The sequence below is a fragment of the Carassius carassius genome, chromosome 39 (genome assembly GCF_963082965.1).
Source record: "Carassius carassius chromosome 39, fCarCar2.1, whole genome shotgun sequence".
NCBI classification, from domain to species: Eukaryota; Metazoa; Chordata; class Actinopteri; order Cypriniformes; family Cyprinidae; genus Carassius; species Carassius carassius.
Window position 1 is genome coordinate 13763202 of NC_081793.1, and position 24121 is coordinate 13787322.

Sequence of the window (24121 nt, forward strand, 5' to 3'; positions counted from 1 at the left end):
AAATTAAACATTTCAAAACGTTCAAGTTTTCGCCCGTTTTCGGGCGAAGAAGCCCAGAGGGTTAAGAATTCATTCCCCCAATTCAGTAAATTGTGTCCATGTTAACTAAATAAACCAGAAACAACAGAATGATTTAGCACATGAAAACGACTTACCCAAGAAAGAACTAATTTCTAATTTGTGGGAACGATAGATATATTTTTGTATGCATGGCACGTGCAGAGCTCTGTATTTCTGATAATGAGGAACCAATTAATAAAAGGAATAGTTCACCCACAAAATGTTAATTAACCCATGATTTACTCCCTCAAGCCATCCTAGGTGTAAATGACTTTTTTCTTTTAGACAAATTCAATCAAAGTTACACTAAAAAAATGTCCTGGCTCTAAGCTTTATAATGGCAGCGAATGGGGGTTGAGATTTTGAAGCAAAATAAAGTGCATCCATCATAAAAAAGTGCTCCATACGGCTCCTAATAAAGACCTTTTGAAGTGAACTGATTTGTTTGTGTAGGAAAAATACCCATATTTAAAACTTTATAAACTGTAATGTCTAGCTTCCGCTAACTGTCTTATGCACGTTCACGAGAAAGTGAAATCCCTTTAATAAATCTGAAGTACCCTGCTAACCTTTGATTAAGTGGATCCAGGAAAAATTATTCTACAGGCCCTGTTTTAGAGTACTGCTCAAAGCTCAGGTCTGTGAAAGATCAGATATCATATTTGTATATGTTTGAAATGGCCTTTATAGCATGGAAAAAGAACGCAGCCCCTTTTTAACAAACTGCCACCGAGCTCCCACAAAATAATAACAGAATCAACAATTACATGACAGCTAATCACAACTGGCCGATGATTACCAACAAAGGCCTGTCGCCATCAAAACCCTCCACAGTTGCAGTCATTTCGACTTCGCCTGCTCTCAACGCACCCTTTTTCTCCCTGAATTCTTGTTCTAACTGAGCCCTGAAGGTTTCCACTCTCCAGTTTAATTTGCATGTCAAAGTTTCAGCTAAAACTTCAGCACAAGGCAGTTAGCAGCTCTCGGCTCTGAAAAAAACAAGAACAGAGAGGCTCCTTCTGTCATGTATATGTGTGCAGCACAGCACAAAGACGAAACCTGCTTCCCTGAGAGGGCAGGAACTTATCACTGAGCGAGTTACTCGAGGACACATCCCCTAATTGATAACTGCTCAGTTGTTTTCACTCCTTGGTGATACGTTAAAAGCAAGATGGCAAAATGTGGCGCAGGGTTAAAAATAACTCTTTTTGAAGTCCAGAGCAACAAACGAATGCTGGTAGAGCAAAACTAATGTGCTTAGAGCAGGTACAAAGCATGCTATCTTCACGCTAGCCCTGGGGTTGATGGACTCTTTTGATTGGCCGTCCTTGAGGTGGGACGCAGGCTGGCGGTCCCTGTTTGGGTCCTGGTAAATCAGTCTGTCTTTCACGCTCTAAAAAGTCTACCTTTGAAGGGGCCAGTGGCTCTGCCTGGCACACTCTCAAAAATCACAGGCAGCGAGAGGAAGCGTTGCCACAAGCCAATTATCTGCCCCTGGGTGAACAGGGGAAAAAAAGGAAGAAAAATGAAAAGACAGGTGGGGGATCAGAGTGCTGTCAGAGTGGACTCTCCACATTAGTGCATACAGTGCTGCCCCGCAGATGATGCTGATGAGCACTGGGGCAGAGGGCAGGAACATATGACACAGCAATCTTCCCCTTATATTCACTGCACAGCAGCCTTGTAGATAAACTGGGAAAAAGTGTCAACACCTCCAAAGTGGCAAAATCAGTGGTGATAGAACTGAAGTTGGCCACCCAAGCTCTATATATCAATATATTACAGGGTCAAAAAATGGTTGCTTGGCACGACAAAAACAGAAACACTAAAATTATCCATGTTTCAAGATTTCCAGAAAAGGGAGCTAAAAATAACCCTACCCAGTTAAACTAAATCTATAACTGCATTTTTTTTTTATTATTAAAATGAAAGCTGAAAACGAATGACAAGTGTCAACTGTGTTTACATCACACTTAGATCTGCTTATATTGCAATAGATTTCTTTTTACACGTTTTTGACAGCACTGAGTATTACCAATTCAACCCTCTACATTGCGAGTAAATCACTTGCATATGCAACTAAATCTTCACTCTTGGTGACTAAATGATGTGTAATATTAGCCTAATTAGCTAAATTCTCGGATTTTACTCGCCAGTGTGTGAGTTGGAGTTTAGCGTAGATATATTTTTACTTGTCGAACAGACTAAGCGCTTCAGAGTCTCTCTCTGTCAAGCAATCTGTAATATTTTTCAGTTCATCTGAATGGATGCCCATCACACCTATGTTTGACGTAGCGTAAACTCTAGTGTAACTGCGCATGACTCACCGTCACTTTGTCTCACACACATGCAAAGAGAGAGCAAGCGAGAGAGTCTTGCATACCATGTAGAATTGACACGCTACATGTAACGATATACTTTGTTGTTTTCCTGTCAAAATAACGGAGTTCCCTTGGAATTCTTTAGCCTGCCAAAAAAACTTGCATAACTTGTTTTTCTATAACAAACTATAAAAAATTTTCTATAAAAACATTAATGTCCTAAATATTTTAACTGCTACTATGTAAAAGGAACACTGCTGTAAAAAAGCACCTTATTTATTTAAAGTGTTTGCAAACCAAATGTTAATACACTTTTGTTCATATAGCAGTAGGCATACTTTTAAATGAAAAAAAGTGCACAAAACATTACTTTTGAATGCATTATTAGTTTTGTACATAACAATGCATTTAATTGCAATTCATCGCAAACAATAATGTGATTAATCGCAATTTTCAAAAAATTTATCGTTGCCCAGCACTAATATATAGTATATATATATATATATATATATATATATATATATATATATATATATATATATATATATATATATATATAAAACACACACGCATATGGCATATCAGTCTGTGGTGAGTAAACTAAAAAATTTACTAGCCAATGGCGATTCAAATTCCAAAGTGTCCCTAGAGGGCTGCTATCATAGATTGAGGTCATGGACTATTTTAGTGATGGGGAATGTTCTTTGCACGATTTCTGCATGTCAATTAATTCAACATAAATGCTGCTTTTTCCACCTTTGCAGTTAAGGATAGATTTTGTTGATGATGATAAAATTGTATTGGACTCTCTTCTGTAGCATTCTGATTGATTAAAATAATTGCTTAAATGTAAATATTTGTCATAGAAGACTACACATTTAATAAGGCAATTTCCTTAAAGGTAAAAAAATGCCATTTCAATTTCAGGGGTAAATACTGCCCCTTAATAAAAAAGTTTATTTCTGCCCCGGTACTGTGAGATCTTGTTGTGTGGTTCAGACCAGTCAGTCAGAGAACAGAGAACGATCAGTCCAGGAAGTGCTGAAGAAGTAGCCAAAGACAGCAGATTACAGCATTGCAGTTTTGCGACACTTTTTGTTGCAAAACTACCTTCACAAAAACTGTGAGGGCTGAGATGGGGGCCCAGCCACTAACAGTGATGTCATGCATGCTGTTACAGTGGCACTGATGGAAAGTTTTTGTTTTTGGGTGGCTCTGGTTCTCTTTTCTGTAGCATTCTCTTTATTTTGCCTTTTGTGCTCTGCTGACATGTTTTCATCTCATATTTTTGGATTAATGTCATTTAAAAAGTTTAAATGTTGCGGCCTACAAACTTTGCCATTGCCATTGTTTTCTGCCAGCTGTGCACAGAATCAACAATCAACTTTCGAGTGCATGATACATTGTTTCCCAAAACTGTGAATCGCTTGAAAACACATTTACGTCAGAGTAAAAGTTTGTAGATTCACCTTGCTATGCTGTTCTGGACGCAATTTTCTTTGCAGTACAGAGTTATGCCAAATTCTAAATTTAAGAAATGGATTCAAAATGTGAATCTGGATTTCAACTTTTACACAAGGCTATGTCAAGTTAATATTCAAAGTGTGTCACTTATAGCAATTATAGAAATTTCTATTGAATTTCAACCCCTTTTCACTCCTAATTACTACTAACCTACCTACTAACCTGCCTACTAATCCTGTATTTTCAGGTGAGCCAAACAATAGAAGGACAAGGAAAAACCTGAGAACCTGCCATTATAGAGAAAACCCGCAGTACATACCTTGTTGCCGATGGCTTTTTTAGGTGGGAAATTGAATGTGTCGACTTGTGGGAATTGCGGCCGCAGGTAATTGTGCAGTGCCCTAAACTCAGCATAGCGCCGGTACACATTCCACTCGTTGTCCAAGATTCTAATGTACACCTGAAAAAAAAATGCAGAAAATGTCACGGGTTACAGTGATGAGTATCTGATGTGTCATTTTGCTGTTGTTGGTCTCGTTATTATTTGCATCTGCATCAGGTTTCCCATGGTGCCATAGCCAGATAGACATAAGGGACTATATCTAGAAGTGCAGTGCAGGGACAACAACACAAGGAAGAGGAGAGAGATAGGAGAAGAGGGATGCTATTTTCACACTTCGCTTCCTCCTTCAGAGCAGGACAGAGGAGCCTGGCTCGAATTACCCAACCAAGACCTCTGATCACAGCAAAGCGCATGCTTAAGTCTCTTGAACAGACAGCAGTGAATCCACCGGGGACGCAAGGCAGAGAGTGTGCATGTCTGGCTTTAGTAACAGGATCTCATGAGAGGTTAGACTCTAACAGCATGTTAGCACCTGCGAGGCCAGGCTGACAGTGTCAAACTCAAGCTGATCTAAAGCCACTGGCATTACAGCGTCAGTGCAATAACCTAAAAAAATCATGCATGCAAACTAGACACCAAAATAACTGCAATGGCTTTAAAGACTAAAACTGCATTCTACGGGCTATTGCAAGTTTCCATTGTAATTCTTCTATTGTTTATGCAACAGCTTGCAGCCAGTACCCATAGTAACAGTGACGAAAGGGTAACACTTTAGTTTAGGGACCAATTCTCACTATTAACTAGTTGCTTATTAGCAGGCATATTAATAGCACACAGGCTGATTATTAGTACTTATAAACAGCGTTGGGCAAGTTACTCTGAAAATGTAATCAAATACTGATTACTCCTTTTAAAAGTAATCACATTCCTGTTCTGATTACTTTATTTCAAAAGTAATTAGTTACATTACAAGTTACATTACTTTTTTCTCTATGAAATTTATGAAATCCCAGCATACATGCTCCCGATAAATATTTGTTATTAAAGCATCAACATTCACAGAACACTGTTATTTTTTAACTAAACCAAGCGGCTGCTGTGTGCATGGTTTGGTAGAATGCAAGCAAAGAGTGCTGCATTTATAATCTCTAAAAGACATCTCAGTTAATCTCAATCTCACAAATCTCTGTTATAACACAATAAATATGTGCATAATTAATATTTCATAATGTCTACAATTTGTATGTTATAATGAAAGGAAACGTGAGCATGCAAATTTCAGCATTGCATTGCTCAACGTTGCAAACACGTGATACAGTCTAAATAGAAACTCTGCATACACTTGCGCCTGCATCCCGCACACACACATGAGTCTCTGCACTCGCCTATTAAGTCTTGTCCCACGCGCTGCACTCTGTTGCATCGGGTCTCGCGGGATAAGGTCTCTAATCCACTGGCACTTGACTTGACCGTGCATGTGCTACATCCTCGTTACAATCTCTAGATTATAACTGCATTCTGTCGGCAATGTAACGCGGCATTAACGTACAGAGACTTTGGCTTGTAACTATACTCTAATTACTATTTTGAAAATTATAACGCGTTAGATTACTCCGTTACTAAAAAAGTAATCAAATTACAGTAACAACTAAATTGTAAAGAAAAACAAAAAACAAAAAAATAAATAAGAATGATCTATGAGAAAAATACTACTATAAACAATGTTAGTGGATAAATCAGTAGCAGAAGTTACTACTGTGTGCACAATAATTTTATAAAATATAAACATTTAAGTTGGAAAAAAAACATTTAGTGGGGAACAAATAAAAGTGAATAACTGAAGGGCTAAATCTAGTAAAACGTTACACACTGCTATTTGTATTGTTGCAAAACACATTCATTCAAATACGGTATATTCATTAATATAGGCTATTATACAATTAAAATACAATTCTTTTAAATGTATAGCACAGTAATGAGGCAGCAACACATGATGGATAAGACAACAAGAAAAGCTATTAATCCTTCATTCCGCAAAAGAATTATAAACATGAAAGGCTCCATACTGCATACAGAGCGACACAAAGCGTTTATATGCTTCTCGTGCGCAGCATGACGCACTTGAAACAACACAAGGGGTTATAAATTCGGAAGGTAATATATCTGTGCAATAGTTTATTGAGCCATTTCTTTTAAGAGTTAAAAATTTCCGCTACTGTGCGGATGAAGAACAATTCATAATGCTCTATACTCCAGTGTTGTGATCCAACAGACACCCGGTAGAAAACAAAAACTGTAGTTAATATTTAGAACTGGTTCGAAACTAAAGTGTGACTGATGAAAATATTTTTTTTAATTTTCAAGTCTCTTTTGCTCACCAAGGGTGCATTTATTTGATCAAAAATGCAAAAAAACTGTAACATCATAAAATATTATTGCAATCTGTTTTCTATTTTATGATATTTCAAATGTAATTTTTTTTTGTGAGCAGCCATTACTGCAGTCTTCAGTGTCACATTCTAATAAGCTGATTTGATTCTCAAAAAACATTTCCTACTATTCAAGGTTGAAACCGTTGTGCTGCTTAATATTTTTGTGAAAACTGAGTCATTTTCTTCAGAATTCTTTGATAAATAGAAAGTTCAAAAGAACTGCATTTATTTGAAACAAAATTATTTTAATGTTATGCCTTCACTATCACTTTTGATCGATTTAATTTGTCCTTGTTGAATAACAGTATAAACTTGTTTTAAATAATCTTTTAACGTTAGTGCACAAATCAAAGATGTGACTTCTAAAACAATTAACATGATGTTAACTAATTTAACTTTTTCATATGAACCACAAATGAGAGTTCATTTATCATACATTATGAATTTTGAATTGTTTTGAATTTTGCAGCATTCATACACACTAACAAACACGTTGATGAAAAAACATTTCTCATGATCCATGACCCAGAGCAATACCATAAGTGTACCCACTCTTTCCCATCGTGCACTGGGAGAACAGATATGTAAAAAGCACAGTGACACTAAAAATCACATTGGTAGGTCTTGAGTGTTGAAGATGAGAGTGAGCAGAATAACAAATAAGGCTTAGTCACAAGCAGCAGGCCATTACAGTTTCACTCATAGCCATTACCTTTAATAGCTTGTTCTCGGTTTGAGTTCAGTCTGGTTTGGCGATTTCATGAATATAGGATATTGATGCTTTATAAAGTTCTCTTTACAAATTAGCTCGATAGCAACTGCTTTATTCAATTCTTATTTATGATTAAACCTTGAAATTCTATAAACATTAATCAGAGGGATATTTCAAAGAAGCTGCCACAATCATATTAAGACACACAAAATGATAAACAGACACACTGAATCACACAAACACACACAAGAGAGGTTTCAAAGCCTTAACTAAAGGAAATCAAAATGATGGTGTATTAAAGCTTTCATAATCCTATAGAGGCAGTTTCATTAACATACATATTTATGGCAGCAAATCATCCTCTAAAGAGCAATCACTTCCCCCTCAATAATTGCAAATTAATACCAAGAAAAAGTGCTTCAGGAAATCCAGCTCTCTCAACTCTTTCTTGACAAAAATAAAACCAACCTCAATTAAAATGAAAGCTTATGGCAACATGTCAAGAAATTCTGGAATTAGCCAAATCAAATAAAACAACAACCCAAACCCCAAAGCCACCCCCCCCCCCCACTTCAACTTTAGTTTGTTTGAAATGTTGCTGTTTGAGCATAAAAAATATCTGCAAAGTTACAAAGCTCAAAGTCTAATTCAAAAGTAGATATTTTATTTAACAGAAATAACTTGTCACAACTCGTTTGGACTACAACGCATATTTTCTGGGATTTGTGAAATCACAAAGATCGACGAATGGGAAGAGACCTGGTTGAGCTGCACTAGAGAAGACAATGAGTGTTATCACTATGTCGGAGACGCGCTAGTGTTCCCAAGACAGATTAATTTAGAGTGGTTACAATCATCTGGGTTTAAATCACACTCAAATTGATTTGATTTTGATGCAATATTTGAACTGAAGCTCGCATTGGCAGCTATGGTAAGAGGCAGGACATTTCCCAACCAGGTGCCGAGTGCTGTCAATCATAACACACACTGGCCCAGCTAACCAATCACAGCACATCTAGTATTCCAGAATGCGGGTCTTCATTTGATACAGGAAATGTTCGAGCCGTTCATGCCAGACTGGGGAGAGAAGAATTGTAATAATGTAAGATATGTGAAAAATAATGTGATTTTCAAACAACCTCATATGAGAGCCTGTTCTAGTACAACCCCAAAACAAGATCAAAACTTTGTTAAAGAGCATAATAAGACACATTTAAACATTACAATCTAGATTGTAGAGTTAAGTAACTCTCGTCATTCCATGCCATTGCGAGGGCATTTCTAGATAGTGTGAGTTGCTAAGGTGTTCTGAGTGGTTGTAGCACATTGTTATGCGGTCGCTGAGTGTTTATGATGCAGTGTTCCAAGTGGTTTTAGCACAATGTTAAAGTGTTGTGTCAAGACTAAAGTTGATAGGGTGTTCTGAGTGGTTTAGACCACTGTTAAAGTGTTCCGATTGGTGGCACATTGCTATGTGGTTGCTAGGGTGTTCTGAGTGGTTGTTTAGATGTGGCTGTATGTATTTTAAATGGTTTCTTTGTGGTTAATAAGATGTATTAAGCAGGTTTAATTCACTGTTAAGGCCCAGATATACTTCAAACAAAGTTCGTTATAATTTTTCGTTTGGGGGCAAAAAGAAGTTCCAAAAGGCTGAGCGATGGTATACTGTTTTCAAACATTCCGACACTTTATTTTATTAGTATTCATTTATTTTTATTAAACTGGAAAAATTGTTACACCTTTTTATATTTTTTGTGGTGTCATGATTTACTTTTGATAAAAACAAAGGTTTATTATTGTATGTTCATATGGCATTTCATTTATTTTATATCTGTGACGAGTGGGGCGGGGCCGAGGGACATGGGAGCGAGGCCGGTGGAGTGATTGGAGATGAGCTACACCTGTTCGACCCACCGGTCTCGAGGCCCACGGAGGAGATGGAAGGATATAAAACTGGAGCGACGACAGTGAAGGACTAGAGAGGACCAGGCCTGGGATTTTAGTTGTGTTTTGGTTTTATTTTGTGCGCACCAGTCGTCCGTGAGGGGCTGGTGCGCTGTTTTGTGTTTATTTTTGTAATTAAATTTTCATGTTGATTGTCCGCCGGTTCCCGCCTCCTTCTTCCGAATATGAAGGTCTTTATCGTTACAGTGGTGCCGAAACCCGGGAGAAGGAGGGACGCGCTGCTGAAGATCCCTCGCCGCTGTGGTGAATCCGCGGTGCCAACGAGCAGGCGAGGAGTGTGCCGCCATGGACGCTCGAGGCGGTGGGCTGGAGCGAGTTGCCGGGGACGGGCGAGCTCGCTACCGGTCGCCCACGATGTGGAGAGACGGCTGCCGTCCGTGAGGGAGCGGAGGAGTCGGCACCGTTCGCCAGGTGGCCGGAGCCTGCTGCCATCCGCCGGAACGGGGAGGAGCAGGGAACGGGGGACTCCTGCCGGCTGCCCAAAACCGGAGGAGCCGTCGCCGTCCACCGGGCGGCGGAGGAGTGTCGTGCCGTCCGCCGAGGGCCGTCCAGTGCCACCGCCAGGCACCGCGGAGGAGATCACCCAGCTGGTGGAGGGCCGAGCAGCAGTGCGTCTGGGAACCGGAATTTTTTTTTTTTTTTTTTTTTCTCCTCTCTCCCCTCTCTCGTCTCTGTCGCTCCTCCTTCCATCTCCTTTTCTCTCGCCTCGCCTGTCCTACCCCCAGGTTCCCGCAGGTCCCCGGGAGCGGCCCCCCCGGAGGGAGGGGGGGGGGGGAGTAGAGCGCAGTCTCGGGAGTACCCCCAGCCTGCGAGGGGCGATGGGGGTATGTGACGAGTGGGGCGGGGCCGAGGGACATGGGAGCGAGGCCGGTGGAGTGATTGGAGATGAGCTACACCTGTTCGACCCACCGGTCTCGAGGCCCACGGAGGAGATGGAAGGATATAAAACTGGAGCGACGACAGTGAAGGACGAGAGAGGACCAGGCCTGGGATTTTAGTTGTGTTTTGGTTTTATTTTGTGCGCACCAGTCGTCCGTGAGGGGCTGGTGCGCTGTTTTGTGTTTATTTTTGTAATTAAAGTTTCATGTTGATTGTCCGCCGGTTCCCGCCTCCTTCTTCCGAATATGAAGGTCTTTATCATTACAATATCCTTTAAATAAGCTCATTGAAAGAACAAAAACAACAGCAGCAGCAGCAGCATGGTGTAACATTTATTTGAAACACATGTATTTGGTACTTGCTACCTTATATCTTTACTCTTTTCTTTCTTTCTAGGGCTGGACAATATATCGAATGATACTATCATGCGCATCTTGTCAGTAAAGCCGGTTCCGTGATTAGCAGTAAATCCCCATCACCTGCTTTCAAATGGAGCAGCAGTTAATACACAGAACCGTAGTTCATAGAAAAGCTACACTATATAGAGTTCATTATTGAAGAAGAGTCACCTTCGATAATGAACTCGATATAGCGTAGCTTGTTAGTGAAATATGACTGCCGCTATATTTGAAAGCAGGTGATGGGGATTTACTACTAATCACGGAACCGGCTTTACTGACGAGATGCGCATGATCATATCATTCGATATATTGTCCAGCCCTATTTCATTCTTTTCATGGCTTTGGAAAACTTGTTTCCGAAGAATCTCTGCATCGCTTTTTGCATAACACCGGGTCATTGACACCAAGCTTCATTGCAATTTCTTTTTAGGAATTGAATGCTTTCTCTGAATCTTTAAAATCTCTCCGCGAGCCATCGTACAGGTGCGGATATACTTATGCCAGGTCAGCTATTCGACACAGTGTATTCATTTTGCTAGTGACTAGGAGATGTGTTCTTATGCCTTACCTGCGTTGAATGAGAAACGAACCAAAAAAATTAATAAATAAATAAAATCGCACATCAAAGAAAGTGGAGTTTCCGAATACACCCACTGATTGCGTAACTGCCACAGACCAATGGAAGCTCAAAGGTGTTTAGGAGCCGAAACAATCTCCCCCAGAGAGTTTGCTTTGATCTGCTGTTTCAAACTGCCAAACGAACTCAAAACAAGATTCGTTTCGGTCTGATTCTGTTCGAAATGACGTCATATCAGTTTGAAGTATATCGGGGCCCTTAAAGACTATATTTATTTTATTAGCGCACACTGCTATTTTTGTGGTAGTCAATCCACACAGAGAAAAAAAAGAGTTCTGATTGGTGGTAGTACATTGCTATGCAGTTGCTAGGGTGTTCTGAGAGGTTTTAGCACACTGTAAAAGTGTTTTGATTGGTGTTAGCATATTTCTAAGGGGTGGCTAGGGTGTTCTGAATTGTTATATGGAATGTAAAGTGTTCTGATTGGTATAAGCAAATTGCTATGCAGTTGCTAGGGTTTTCTGTCTGGTGTTAGTACATTGCTACGTGGTTGATAAGGTGTTCTGAGTGTAGCACCAGAGTTGGGGAGTAATGAAATTATATTATAGCCTACTATATATATATATATATATATATAGCACTTCCTGGCAGTTTTAATTTCTCCCATAACATTATGCATTTATAATTGCTTTAAATACACATTTTTATTTAGAGGGGCTTAACACAAAAACAAGACATCAAAATCAATGCACTGCGAACCTCAAGTTTTCCATAAATATTTAGATTAAGTTAATAAAACTGAGAAATTTAATGAAATACATTACAAATTACTTTTTAAAGAATTTAAATTATTTTGTAATCTGGAGTGAAATACATTTTAAAAGTAATCTTCCCAACCCTGTTTAACAAACAGCTAAAGTGTTCTGATTGGTGTTTGCACAGTGCTATACGTTTGCAAGGTGTTGGTGTGTTTTTGTTAGCAACAAACTGTACTTTGAGTCCCAGTCAAAAGGTAAATAGGAAGGAAATTAATATGCTCTAATTAATCTAGCACTGTAATAGCACTGTGAATAATTCATAATAATTTGTGAGTGTCACTGGGACACACTCATTGGTCACTGGTCTATTCATTTGGGCATTACTGTAAGCAGGAAATGTGCATTGCTTGTGTACCTTTGGCAGATGTGTATTACTTCCACTATGGACAGTATAATGGAAAAGCCATATATCTTTTTTGAGAAACAATGAAAGGAGAAAGAAAAGAGCAGCCAGTGTATAATTAGCCAGTGTAAATAGCCGTGTTATAAAAGTCTATACAATATCTCATTATATTCATATTGAGAGAAGAAGTGTTCCTTACGAAGAGAACGACAAGATGCAGAGAAAAGGCATTTTCTGGCGATTTTCCAATTGCACACACAAAAACATTCATCTGTGTTCCAGCTCAGATACATCACACCATATTCGTCAACACTGTAGCAGTGGGCAAGCGTGCAATCTTGTCTGAAGATAAAATGCAGCAAATTACTGTCGGTTTGGCAGCATGTCTAATTGGTGGTGCCTAGCTGTGGAAAAAGCTGTGGTTTGACCCTTTCTATTTCAGGTGGAATCATATAAGGATACCTCCTTCTCATCTCACGAAAAGAGCGGCAGCCTCTTTCTACCTACAGAGACTTACCTACAGAGAGCTTAACTGCAGTTGTCAGTGCACAAATCACTGGCTTCCGGAGTGCCAAGGTCTCTTCCTAGTGAGGTGTCTTTTAGTCGATCCTAGAATTATATGCATTATTCTCATTTGCCCACTAAGGGATATTTTGAGCAAAAATGGAAATTCACAAAACACCTGCAGGGTTCATTTCAACCCATTTTCCATCAACAAGCTTCAAACCTGCCATTCATGAAGCTCTAACTGGCCTCAACCCACATCTAACTGATAGTGATGCAGTATCATAGGAGCAAATGTGCTGTGGTATTTAATATTAGAGCAGATGTGAATCGCCCACAGACAGGGTCATCTTTAGGGTGGGACAAAAAGGAATACATACACTTTAACATGGGAACATTAAAATAAATCTGCCCAAAAACGTTAAAGGGATACTTCATCCAAAAATGAAAATTATTATCAGAAAGAAGGTCTCATTTTACTACTTTAAATAATATAATGATTAATATATAGAAGGATACATAAGCGAAGGGTGTGCAAGGCTGGGGAAAACTTAGCCTTACCCTGGCCACGGGGTTTTGGGGAAAAAAATGCCCCTGCACAAACAAATATAATCTATTACGTCTGTTGCTAACAAAGTGAAAATTTATAGAAAGTGTCGACTGTGGCATTAAATTAAGATTTGCTCATGTTGCACCGTATTTCATTTTAGGTGTTTTTACAGTGTTGCGCATTATAACCAATCACACACAATTTCGTTGAACTTAGGAATACAATGAAAAATCAGATGGGTCATCGCTGAAGCTCGTCAGCAGAATGCGTGCACGTTTGATGACTGAATTCCATAAATTCTCTCATCATAAACAAAGCTGCGATGTACGTACAATGTAAGAGATTCATTTCGCAGCATAGACAGCTTCAGTGATTATAATAATAGTTTTTTTGGTAACACTTTCTATGAAGTATGCATTTATAATACATTATAAGGGTAATCTTAAGGCATTATAATGAATGCATAATGCATAAAAAAAACTTATAATATGTTATATCATCTCATGAATATTCATAAGAACAGTTTTAATATATTATAATATTTACTTATTTGTGGTTATAGCTTTTAAAAGTATGATGATTTATAACACAATGAATGTTGCATCCACTTTTACAATGGCTTATACTTCTCATAGTTATAATGTATTATAAGTCTCATATCTTGCCATTTTTCTGATGCTACTTTACTTAAAGCGGTCAAAGACCACTTATAAGCAGTGTTGTGGGTAACGCGTTACAAAGTAACGCGTTAGAGTACTTTAATTACTTTTTTCCTGAAATGTGTAACTTAACGCGTTAGTTTCGTGCGTAAGTAATCAGTAACTTCGTTATTTTTTTTAAAAAGTAATCCGTTATTTTAAGGAAAGGAAAATCCCGACTGCAGCCTGCTTTTTGTCAGACAGTATAAGTCTACTGTGCCACCTGCGGATGTATCAGCGGGGCCGAAGCTCTGTGATCGTAAAGTCAATGGCTGTGATACGTCTGTGCCCTGCGCCTGACCCTGTGTGTGTGTGGGGGTTTTTTTCTCGAACTCCCGGCGAGATGGCAGAGAGGACAGCGTTTGGTTTATGGACTGTGTTAAAGCGAATTTAGGCTTGTGACTGTGAGTGACACTTTAATAATAATTAGTTCGGCTATTAAGCAATTTTTCATTTGCCTGTGTGGCAGTGAAGGTTTTAATTCGGTTTGTTATCATTGTTGTTTGACAGGCAGCTGTTAATTTCTGTTAGATCGTTGGCTGGCTGGTTGTTCATCATTTCTAAATGGATTTAAATCTGCAAGCCTGTTTAAGGTTGTGTTTACAAGTAAGCATACTTGTACTTTGATAACTGCATTATTTAAAGTTAAAGAAAAATCAGGAGTTATCTTGTGGTGCTCATAATATACAGTAGCCTAGGCTACCCGGGCTGGGTAGGTGCGAATTTTGATTAATAATATGTTCTGTGATAAATAAATAAAACGCCATTTGGAATAGCCTATTGCTGACTGTCTTTCCTGTTATTGTTATCCTGCAGTGTTAATTTAGTCGGATGACTGACGTTATTCATTGTCGGGACTCACGACTTCTAGGTGCATTTAAAGGGGCCGGGGGCTGTGTCTGTCATGTGTGAGCCGCTGCAAACGGCTTTTAATTTTTGGTAACGCATGAGTACTCTAACGCGTTACTTTTATGAATAGGTAACGCTGTATCATAACTGATTACTTTTAATTGATGGTAACGTTGTAACCTAACTAACTACTTTCCAAAGTAACTATACCCGACACTGCTTATAAGTAGTAGTAGTAATAATAATAATAAATTATCTCAAACAGCCATAAGATCGGATATCAGATCAGATGAATGTGTAATATGACACATTTGTTTTGAACTATTTTTATTGTAATATCAATTTGATATTGATTTTGATGGTACCCTTTAGACAACTGTTGAGAAGTAACTCCAACTACATATCAACTAGTGGTCAGTAGAGTATTATTATGTCTGCTACTGTAAATATAAGCTAACACTTTATTTTGATGGTCAACCAACAGATAAACTGACATAAGTGTCTTTGCAAGTACATAAGCTTATTCTACCATACTAGATTCTACCATTCTTTAGCATACTAATACTCTAATGAGAGTTACATTTACATTTAGTCATTCTGCAGATGCTTTTATCCAAAGCAACTTACAATTGGGGTATACATAAAGCGATTCTTTTTAAAGAGGCAAACAGACACAGGAAGTGCTTGTAATACCAAGTTGTAGACATTGTTCAAATAAGTACAAGTTAGAAAGTTAGTTGGCATGTAGTTGCAAAGTTGCTTATACTCGATTAAGCAGACCATCAAAATAAAATGTAACCATATAAAACATTGCATTTTTTCAGTTGGAGTATTAAGCTCACATCAGTTAATTAACATTAGCTCCACAGGAAACACTCAAATAATACTCAACATCTAACCACTCTCAAGCTGAAGATACTGCAGATCTTAATGTCAAGATATGATACAGTCCATTATACTGTAAATGAAGTAGATTAAATATGGGTTTCACTGTGTGTTATAAATAATCATACTCAAACTTATAACCACAAATACATAAGTATTATGATGTATTATAATTGTTGTCATGATTATTCATGAGTTGATATATTATAAGGTTTTTTATAATGCCTTAAGAATACCCTAATAATCTATTATTAATACAGGCTGCATAGAAAGTGTTACCCATTTTTATTTTTTATTTTTGAGAGTGAGATAGATCAAAGTTAGTGATAATGTCATGTCTGTACATAAAAAACCGTGGGAAGGAAACGTAATATAATTATCAATTTCTAATGTTTTAAAGGGGTCATATGATGCGATTTTTGGGCTTGAACTGATGGTAACTAAGGACATTATTAACCATCTTTACATTTACTAATGAAGCTCGCGATTATGGAAAGGGGCGTTGCATTTACAGCAAGTGCTCGGGTGTTGGCCAATCACAATGTGCTGTGTTAGTTGACAATCAGAGAAGACTGGGCTTGTCGGAAGGAGGGACTTTGTAGAAAACTACATGTTTGAGAGAGGTGGGGCATAGAGAACCTACAATAATATACAGTATTTGAAAAATTATATGTATTTTGAACATTAAAGCATGTCAACATATTCGGTTACACCAAATACACAAAATAATGATCTTTAAAAAAAGCAACATATGACCCCTTTATAATTACATTTGAATTAAATTAAATAAAAATTCAGTCCCATTACAAATATTTTATTAGCCTACATGACATCCATGTCTTGCGTAAACAATTGCTGGATTGTCTGGGACTTTGGGCTTGTTTTGTAGCCACAGGAACTGGGCACCTCACAGTCACTGAGTCGACCATGAACTCCTCTGTATACCTATACAGTATTCTAATGAAGTCCTATGAAGTATTCTAGAATCAAATTTGAGGCCATCTGTCCGACAGCTAAAGCTTGTCCAAGATTGGGTAATTCAACAAGACAATGATCCCAAGCACACCAGCAATTCTACAACAGAACTGCTGAAGGAGAAAAGTATCAAGGTGTTGCTGCAGTCCAGTCAAAGTGCACCAGTCATCCTGACTGAAATGCTATGGTTAGAGTATTTAACCTCAATAAACCTTAGCAACGTTGTACAAAAGAGTGAGCCAAAATTCCTCCAGAACGATGTGAGAGACAGATAAAGTCATACAGAAAATGATTACTTCAAGTTATTGCTGCTAAAAATGGATCTACAGGCAGCTGAATCATAGTGTCCTAACTTTGTCACACATGGCTTTTCCATCTTGGCTTTATTTTTGTAAAATAAATAATGACACGGTGTGATATTTCATGTGATTTTGTTTTAAATAAAATGGTGAGTGGGTGAAAAGTGCATTTCTAAAAGTCCAACAGGGTCAAAAGTGCCCAAATTAGAGGACCGGAACTAACTGTTGTATTATACTGAACCGAATTTTGATGGTGTGTCCAAAACCAGGTTACACTAAGTAATGCATCTATAATAACTCCATTCACAAGTAAAATCTAATTATACAGTTTCAAGCACTGATTCTGGAAAGCACACTCATCATGTTACACGGCCGTACAATTTGACACCCACCCCCAAGTTCACTCTTCACTCCAGATCTACCGAGACAAAACATTTGCCAAATTAGGCAGAAAATAGAATCCATTTGGAAGACTGCTGTGCCAGATTCATGGTGTAAAAGGAATTACAGAGCCAGAGAGAGAAATGAAGAGAGGAAGGAAAGGAGGATGGGGAGCCATAAGGAGGAGTGAGAAGAGTTTTTCAGTAAGGACATTCAGCCGCTACATCTGTCACCTGTGTGCAGAGTGCAAGCAGGTGTGTGTGTAATGTTGAAAGCGTAACAATTATCGTTCCAGTTGACATTTAAGAACCTCAAAATACAAGTTGAACCAAGTAAGCACTCATAGCAAAGCATGGTTACATGTATGAATGGTCAAATTCTAGCTAATTTATCTTTAATATGCTCTCTGCAATCAAACAGGAAAATAGTCCTAAAGCAACAAAGTCCAATTAGAGCAGCTAAAAGGTAGACAGCATTGAATCAGTATTCATTTTTATCAATGAGGCCTGATCAAATTGTCACTATTTCAAACAAAAATATTGAAGCAGAGCAACTGCGTATTATCATTGATATTTTTTTATTAACAAGGTTTATTAGCATTGATAATAAGAAGAAATGTTTCTTGAGCAGCAAATCAGCATATTAGAATGATTTCTGAAAGATCATGTGACACTGAGTAAGGAGTAATGATGCTGAAAATTCAGTGTTACCATCGCTGGAATAAATTACATTTTAATATTTATATTCAAAACAGAAAACAATTATTTAAAACACTGTAATAATATTTAATAATATGTTTTACTTTATTTTTAATTAAAAAAATATAGCTTTGGTGACCAAAACAGACTTTAAACTATTCTTACCAACACTACATTGTTGAACGTTAGTCTGTATGTAATAATCAGCAGTCAATAGAAATAATTACAGAAAATAACAGAAAAAATCGGTCACCTTGAAAAATGATCAAAACAGCACAACTACTAACCATTGAAGGCTGCTGAAATAACAGGGAGAAAAAAATGACAAAAGGCAAAAATAATGCAGGCATGGAGCTGGTCCTCAGCCTGACCTTTATGTCCAACACACATCGATCTTATTTGGTGTAAGATCTGAGGCGTGATGCCCTCTAAAACTCTGGCCACAATGGGTCAAGTCAAACAATGCCGAGAGCCAGTGTAGGCGCGAGGGAGCGATGCAGGCAGGACTGAGAAGACAGCGGCAGATGGGCCCATAAATACTGTCTGGGATAGCGTGATGGGAAGAGGGCAATTACTGCTTGAGCTCTACTAAGAAGTTTATTAAAGGTGTGACTGCGGCTGATCACAGCTGGATTTCCAGGGAGATGTAAAATTATTCAATGGGAGAAATAACAGATGGGGAATAGTGGAAATAAGGCAGTGATTCACAACCAATAGGACACAGGTCTATTCCGACTGAACAGCGAAAGTGAAAACAAAAAAGCTACATTCAAATATGAACTGTTACAGACCAGAAAAGCATGAATGGTTAGTACAGCAAAGTAAATACCATATATCATCTTTTTAAAAAGGTGATGAAATTCATCCAAGAAACCAATGTTGTTGATGTCAAAGTTCGTAGTCTCAATCAAACTGTAAGGCAGTTTTTCTGCCACAGCACAGTTCTGATAAATAAAAAAATCCCACAGCACACCACTAATCACTGAAATATATCAACAACAACAAAATACCAAAACACAATTATTTTTTTATTAAAAACTGCATTGTCAGAGTTGGTATTGTGGCTTTATCAGACACTTGCACTTAACATTTTATGCAAATCTCACTCAAATCTTAATGGTTTTTTTCACAAGTGGATAACGGCAATATTTGTTTTGTTTCATTATTCATTATTTTGTTTGCATCTGAGGCAGTGAGTGGATCACATTACGTTTTCATCAACTTACAGGTTATAAAGTTTATAAAAGATAAAGTGCTATGAACAGGATATTTAAAACGTACAAAAGTATATTAGTTACAACTAGACGCAAAAGACTCTTCTCTCTTCAAAAACACAAAAAAACAGACTTTACAGACTTACCCCCCATTTCACAGACAATGCTTAATCCTAGTGCCAGACTAAAATGCATTTCTGGGCTGTTTTAACTGAAATAAACTTTGACTGGATGATCTTAAAATCTGTCAGTACCATTGATTTGTCTCAAGATGCACATCAGTAGTTTTTTTATCTAAGGCATATTTAAAAAAGCTACTTTAATGTCCTAACTGACCTGTGGCCTAATCCTGGATCAACATAAGCCCTGTCTGTGAAATCAAGCCATAGTGTTTATTGAGTAAAGAAAACACTGTACTGATTCAAACATCAGTTCTTTATTTACTCTTGCACTGCAAACAAGCGGAGATCCAGACTGTACGTGGCGCTTCATTCTGAATGGAGCCATGTGGAGTTACAAGGTTTCGCTTTGGAAAACAGTGTTCTAAGGTAACCAAAATTTAGCCTACAGTTAGATGCCAATATGGACAGGTTGCTTGACCCATATTCACTGCAGTCTGGGTTGTTTTAACTTTAAACATGAGGGGATCATAAATATGGGTTCAACTACAGCTTGTATAAACGTGGTCTGTTCTAGACTAAATTATTTTAGTGTGGTCAATTAATGGCTGCCGAAAGCATGAAACTGTGGAAATTCAAGCATGAAACCATAATCTTTAAATTTTTCCATCCGTATATCCAGTTCCTGGTAATATTAATAAATGCTTGATTGTTTACTTTTGTATGATAACAGCATTAGGTCCAATATATATCTCTGGGGCATGAAGCAAGACTAGTTGAGATCCACTAAAGTAAGAAACAAGGTTATATTAGAAACAGAAGTCATCTATTCGAACAGAGAAGCACTTTCTACCACTGTCAAAACCCTGGACCAACACACACCATACAGCACATTCCTACCCAGATTCATTCAGCAAGAACTGCAGACAGTTCATTTCACCTGTTGGTATTGCCCATTTTATTTTCCTAAATTAGCTTGCTCCTGATATACTACTATGCTGCTCATATAGATCTCTTTCAATTTCCCAAGCCCCCATCCTAGTTTATTGGCAATCTGCTCTGGATGCACTGCCTTAAAGGTTAAGATAGTGTGATAACTATAAAGATGCAATCTGGACTAGATGAGCACAGGCCACCACACAAACCATCAAACACTCAAGTCCAATACAGCCAAAATCATTTAGATTCTATATATAGATAGATAGATAGATAGATAGATAGATAGATAGATAGATAGATAGATAGATAGATAGATAGATAGATAGATAGATAGATAGATAGATAGATAGATAGATAGATAGATAGATAGATAGATAGATAGATAGATAGATAGATAGATAGATAGATAGATAGATAGATACACAACCACACACACTCAGTATACTGTATATAGCATTTCCATCTTCACGCCATTCAATATATGCCACATCCTGAAAGTAATTGACACAATTAAAAACACTTTTAATGAGGAAGTTGCAATAACATTATATGGATTTTTGTGTCTCAACTGAAGCACAGAAAACAATATCCATGCAAATGTAGTTATAAATGGGAAATACAGATTCAATATTTCTCAAACACAGAAGGAATCCAAATACCGAACTCAATGCAAATCTGTGGTTATGGAATAATATCACATTTTTCCTAGCATTTTCCAAACAAAAAGGTTTTTCTGTTCCTGGTCTCCAGTGGTCTGCTTATTAGAGTTTGTACAAATTATGCCATCTTTCAGCCTCAATGATACTCCAATTGTGATACGTTTTTCTCAAGCATCCCATCTGGACTTCATTTATAAACAATTAGCTGCCAAGTCTTTCTTCTCACAAAAAACTCAAAACTTGTACTAGACAAACAAGCAATAATAAGGTAGAGGAAGCTACTTATTGGCAATTTCTTTTTCCTTTTTTTTTACCCACAGTATAAAAATAAATATACAATAAATATACAGTGATATTTCAAACTTTTTCATCTGGTTTAGTGTTTATTGTGAGGTGTGGTTAAAGGTATAATATGGTTAAATATGACAAAAAAAGGCTTTGGATATGCTGGTTTATGACAACATACAACTATACAGTGTATAAAAAGGTCTCTTTTGAAATGAAATACCCAACATGTGAAATGAAATGGAAAAGGTCTCTTTTGAAATGAAATACCCAACATGTGAAATGAAATGGAAAAGGTCTCTTTTGAAATGAAATACCCAACATGTGAAATGAAATGGAAAAGGTCTCTTTTGAAATGAAATACCCAACATGTGAAATGAAATGGAAAAGGTCTCTTTTGACATGAAATATCCAACAATGTGATACACATTGCTCGGGGCTCAAATCAAGCATCCATGAAATACTGATAGCCACAATATTGCTCAAAATATTTGTGAAAATTTGAAACTGAATTTGAGCAGCCAAGAGAGAAAAGCAGAGGAGGGAAAGGCAGGGGAAACGGAGAAAGGGAGTTTCAGGGAACTGACATCTTGTCTCCTCAGCAAGCTATGATGAAGTCACTGAGCCTACCCAGTGTTCAGTGAGGTTCTGGCCCCAGTGAACTCCAGCGGTCCGTTCTGTATGAATAAGTCATGAGTGCAGCTCCACAGCTGCCATAATGAGGATGAGTAGGAGACCAGTTCTGCTTTGTAACAAGAACCGTTCTAAAGGTTAAACATACATTCTCACACCTTCTCCTACTATTCAGACTTGAGCAAATACCACAGGAAAAAGTGACCTGCCATAAAATCCTGGAAAACTCTCAGTATGATTGATAACACATGAAATAATGTAACATCTACACTCAAAAAATATTTAGGCCTACATTTAAGATTTATGTACAGCAGCAAATGCCGTGACACAGTTTTGAAAAAGAAACACAGAGGAGAAAAGAACATCTTAAGTTTAAAAGTCCTTTTGCACCTTTTAATTACTCTGGAATTAGAAACTGAGTTATATTATTGATATTATTATTGATATTATTATTATTATTATCAATAAAGAGTTTAACAGTGTATGGTGGTTTTGCTGTTGTAAACACTACAAAAATATTTCAGTTTTATATAAAATAGAATTCTATTCTAATCCTGTTCTGAATTTATTCGTTTTTTGAATGATAATGATAATAAAACAGGATTGATAAGTATAATTTGGAGGATGAGGAAATCAGTATGATTTCAAGTCTGATATAGTCAAACAACATCAAAAAAGACAAAACCACTCAATGCCCTTTAATCAAACAGCAAGAACTAACGAGAACAGGCACCTTTGTTTATATTGCTGTGTGTAGAACAAAGTTATCTGCATTTTTTATATTTAATAAATACTTAATTTTAATAAAATGTATATTCGTCCCCTGCAATTTATTCTGGCAGGTGTGTTCACATAGAGGTTTCTAAATTTAAATCTAAATTTAAATTCCGAGACAGCACCGATAGTCTTTGCATGACCTGACATTTTATTCATATCCAAAATGAGGCGATGTGAATATCATGAGCGCTGAACACTCTTGCAGTGCATGTTTCATTCATACTCGAAGCCAGAGGGCACTCTCCCGCAGAAAGTCCAAAACAGATTCAGAGAAATAATGACGTGCAAAAAATACCTAATATGGACAAAAGCATCCGACTATAGCTGTATATGAGCTGAATAAAAAGCAGAAACATTTTTACTGATGAAATGTGAAGACAAACACAGGATTGGGAAAATATATGGTTTATGCGTGTTTTTCAAGTTATCTCCAGGTAATTAATAAATAAACTATATGAATAATGCAGTACTGATTGACATATCATTTGAAATAGAAACCGTAAAATTTCTCTTCACGTAGTTCTTGTAAAATAATAAAAATTTAATAAGTAAATAAGCACACCGCTCCTCGTTGGTTTAAAACACACTAGTGTAAATGTAGCCTAAAAGATGTGAAAACCAAAAACTATCGAAACTTTATTAAAACTATTTGCACTGATTTATTGTGTTGGATACATTTTGTTCCTTTGTGCAGTGGCTCAAGAGATTAGTATTTGAGTCTGTAAAAACCTAAGCAAGCTGAAAAAATAAAACCAAAGTTTTTTGAGATAACGTTATCTTGTTAAAATTATTTCAGAAAATTTATATTGAAAAAAGTATTGTTCAGGAACCGGTACCGAAGTCTAGGTATTGGTATTGAAAATTTTTGTACGAGCCCTAAATACATCTAAGATGCCTCGTAAGATACAACCAAAAAAAAATGAGCAACGATTCATTCATCACGAGTGCCCTCGCTGCCAGATTTCCATCAAATGGAGTGACACAATAGCTAGCGGGTAATTTTGAATGTCGACGTGGAAAGTACTTGGCAATTAATAACGGCCCAGCGCTGATTTGACTGCAATGAGAATCATTATCTTGACCGTCATCGTGATTCTCATTATAATCATAATCACCGGCTTCACCATCCTGATCATCATTACACTATAATCAGTGTAATATCCTTCAAAATACATATGCAGGGTTCAGCTTTGCACACTGAGCCGTGCTCATGCATGCAGCATCTGTCAGTTTCTTTTTTAAGTCAGGCAAGATTCAGTTTAAATGAGACTCTTTTAATGGGCAGGAGACTCGAGGCTGTGATATTGATATTAGAGACTTCACTACATCCTCTCTGGGGAG

The 24121-nt window shown here is 37.4% G+C and overlaps 1 protein-coding gene across 1 annotated transcript in view; it reads right to left on the reverse strand.

Annotated features, from left to right (window-relative positions):
- LOC132121424 (sorting nexin-29-like) overlaps window positions 1-24121 on the reverse strand; it is a 146065-nt gene that overhangs the window by 24298 nt on the left and 97646 nt on the right. Inside the window, exon 19 of the mRNA XM_059530782.1 lies at window positions 4165-4305. Within this exon, the coding sequence (XP_059386765.1) occupies window positions 4165-4305 (141 nt within the window). The remainder of the gene's footprint in view (window positions 1-4164; window positions 4306-24121) is intronic.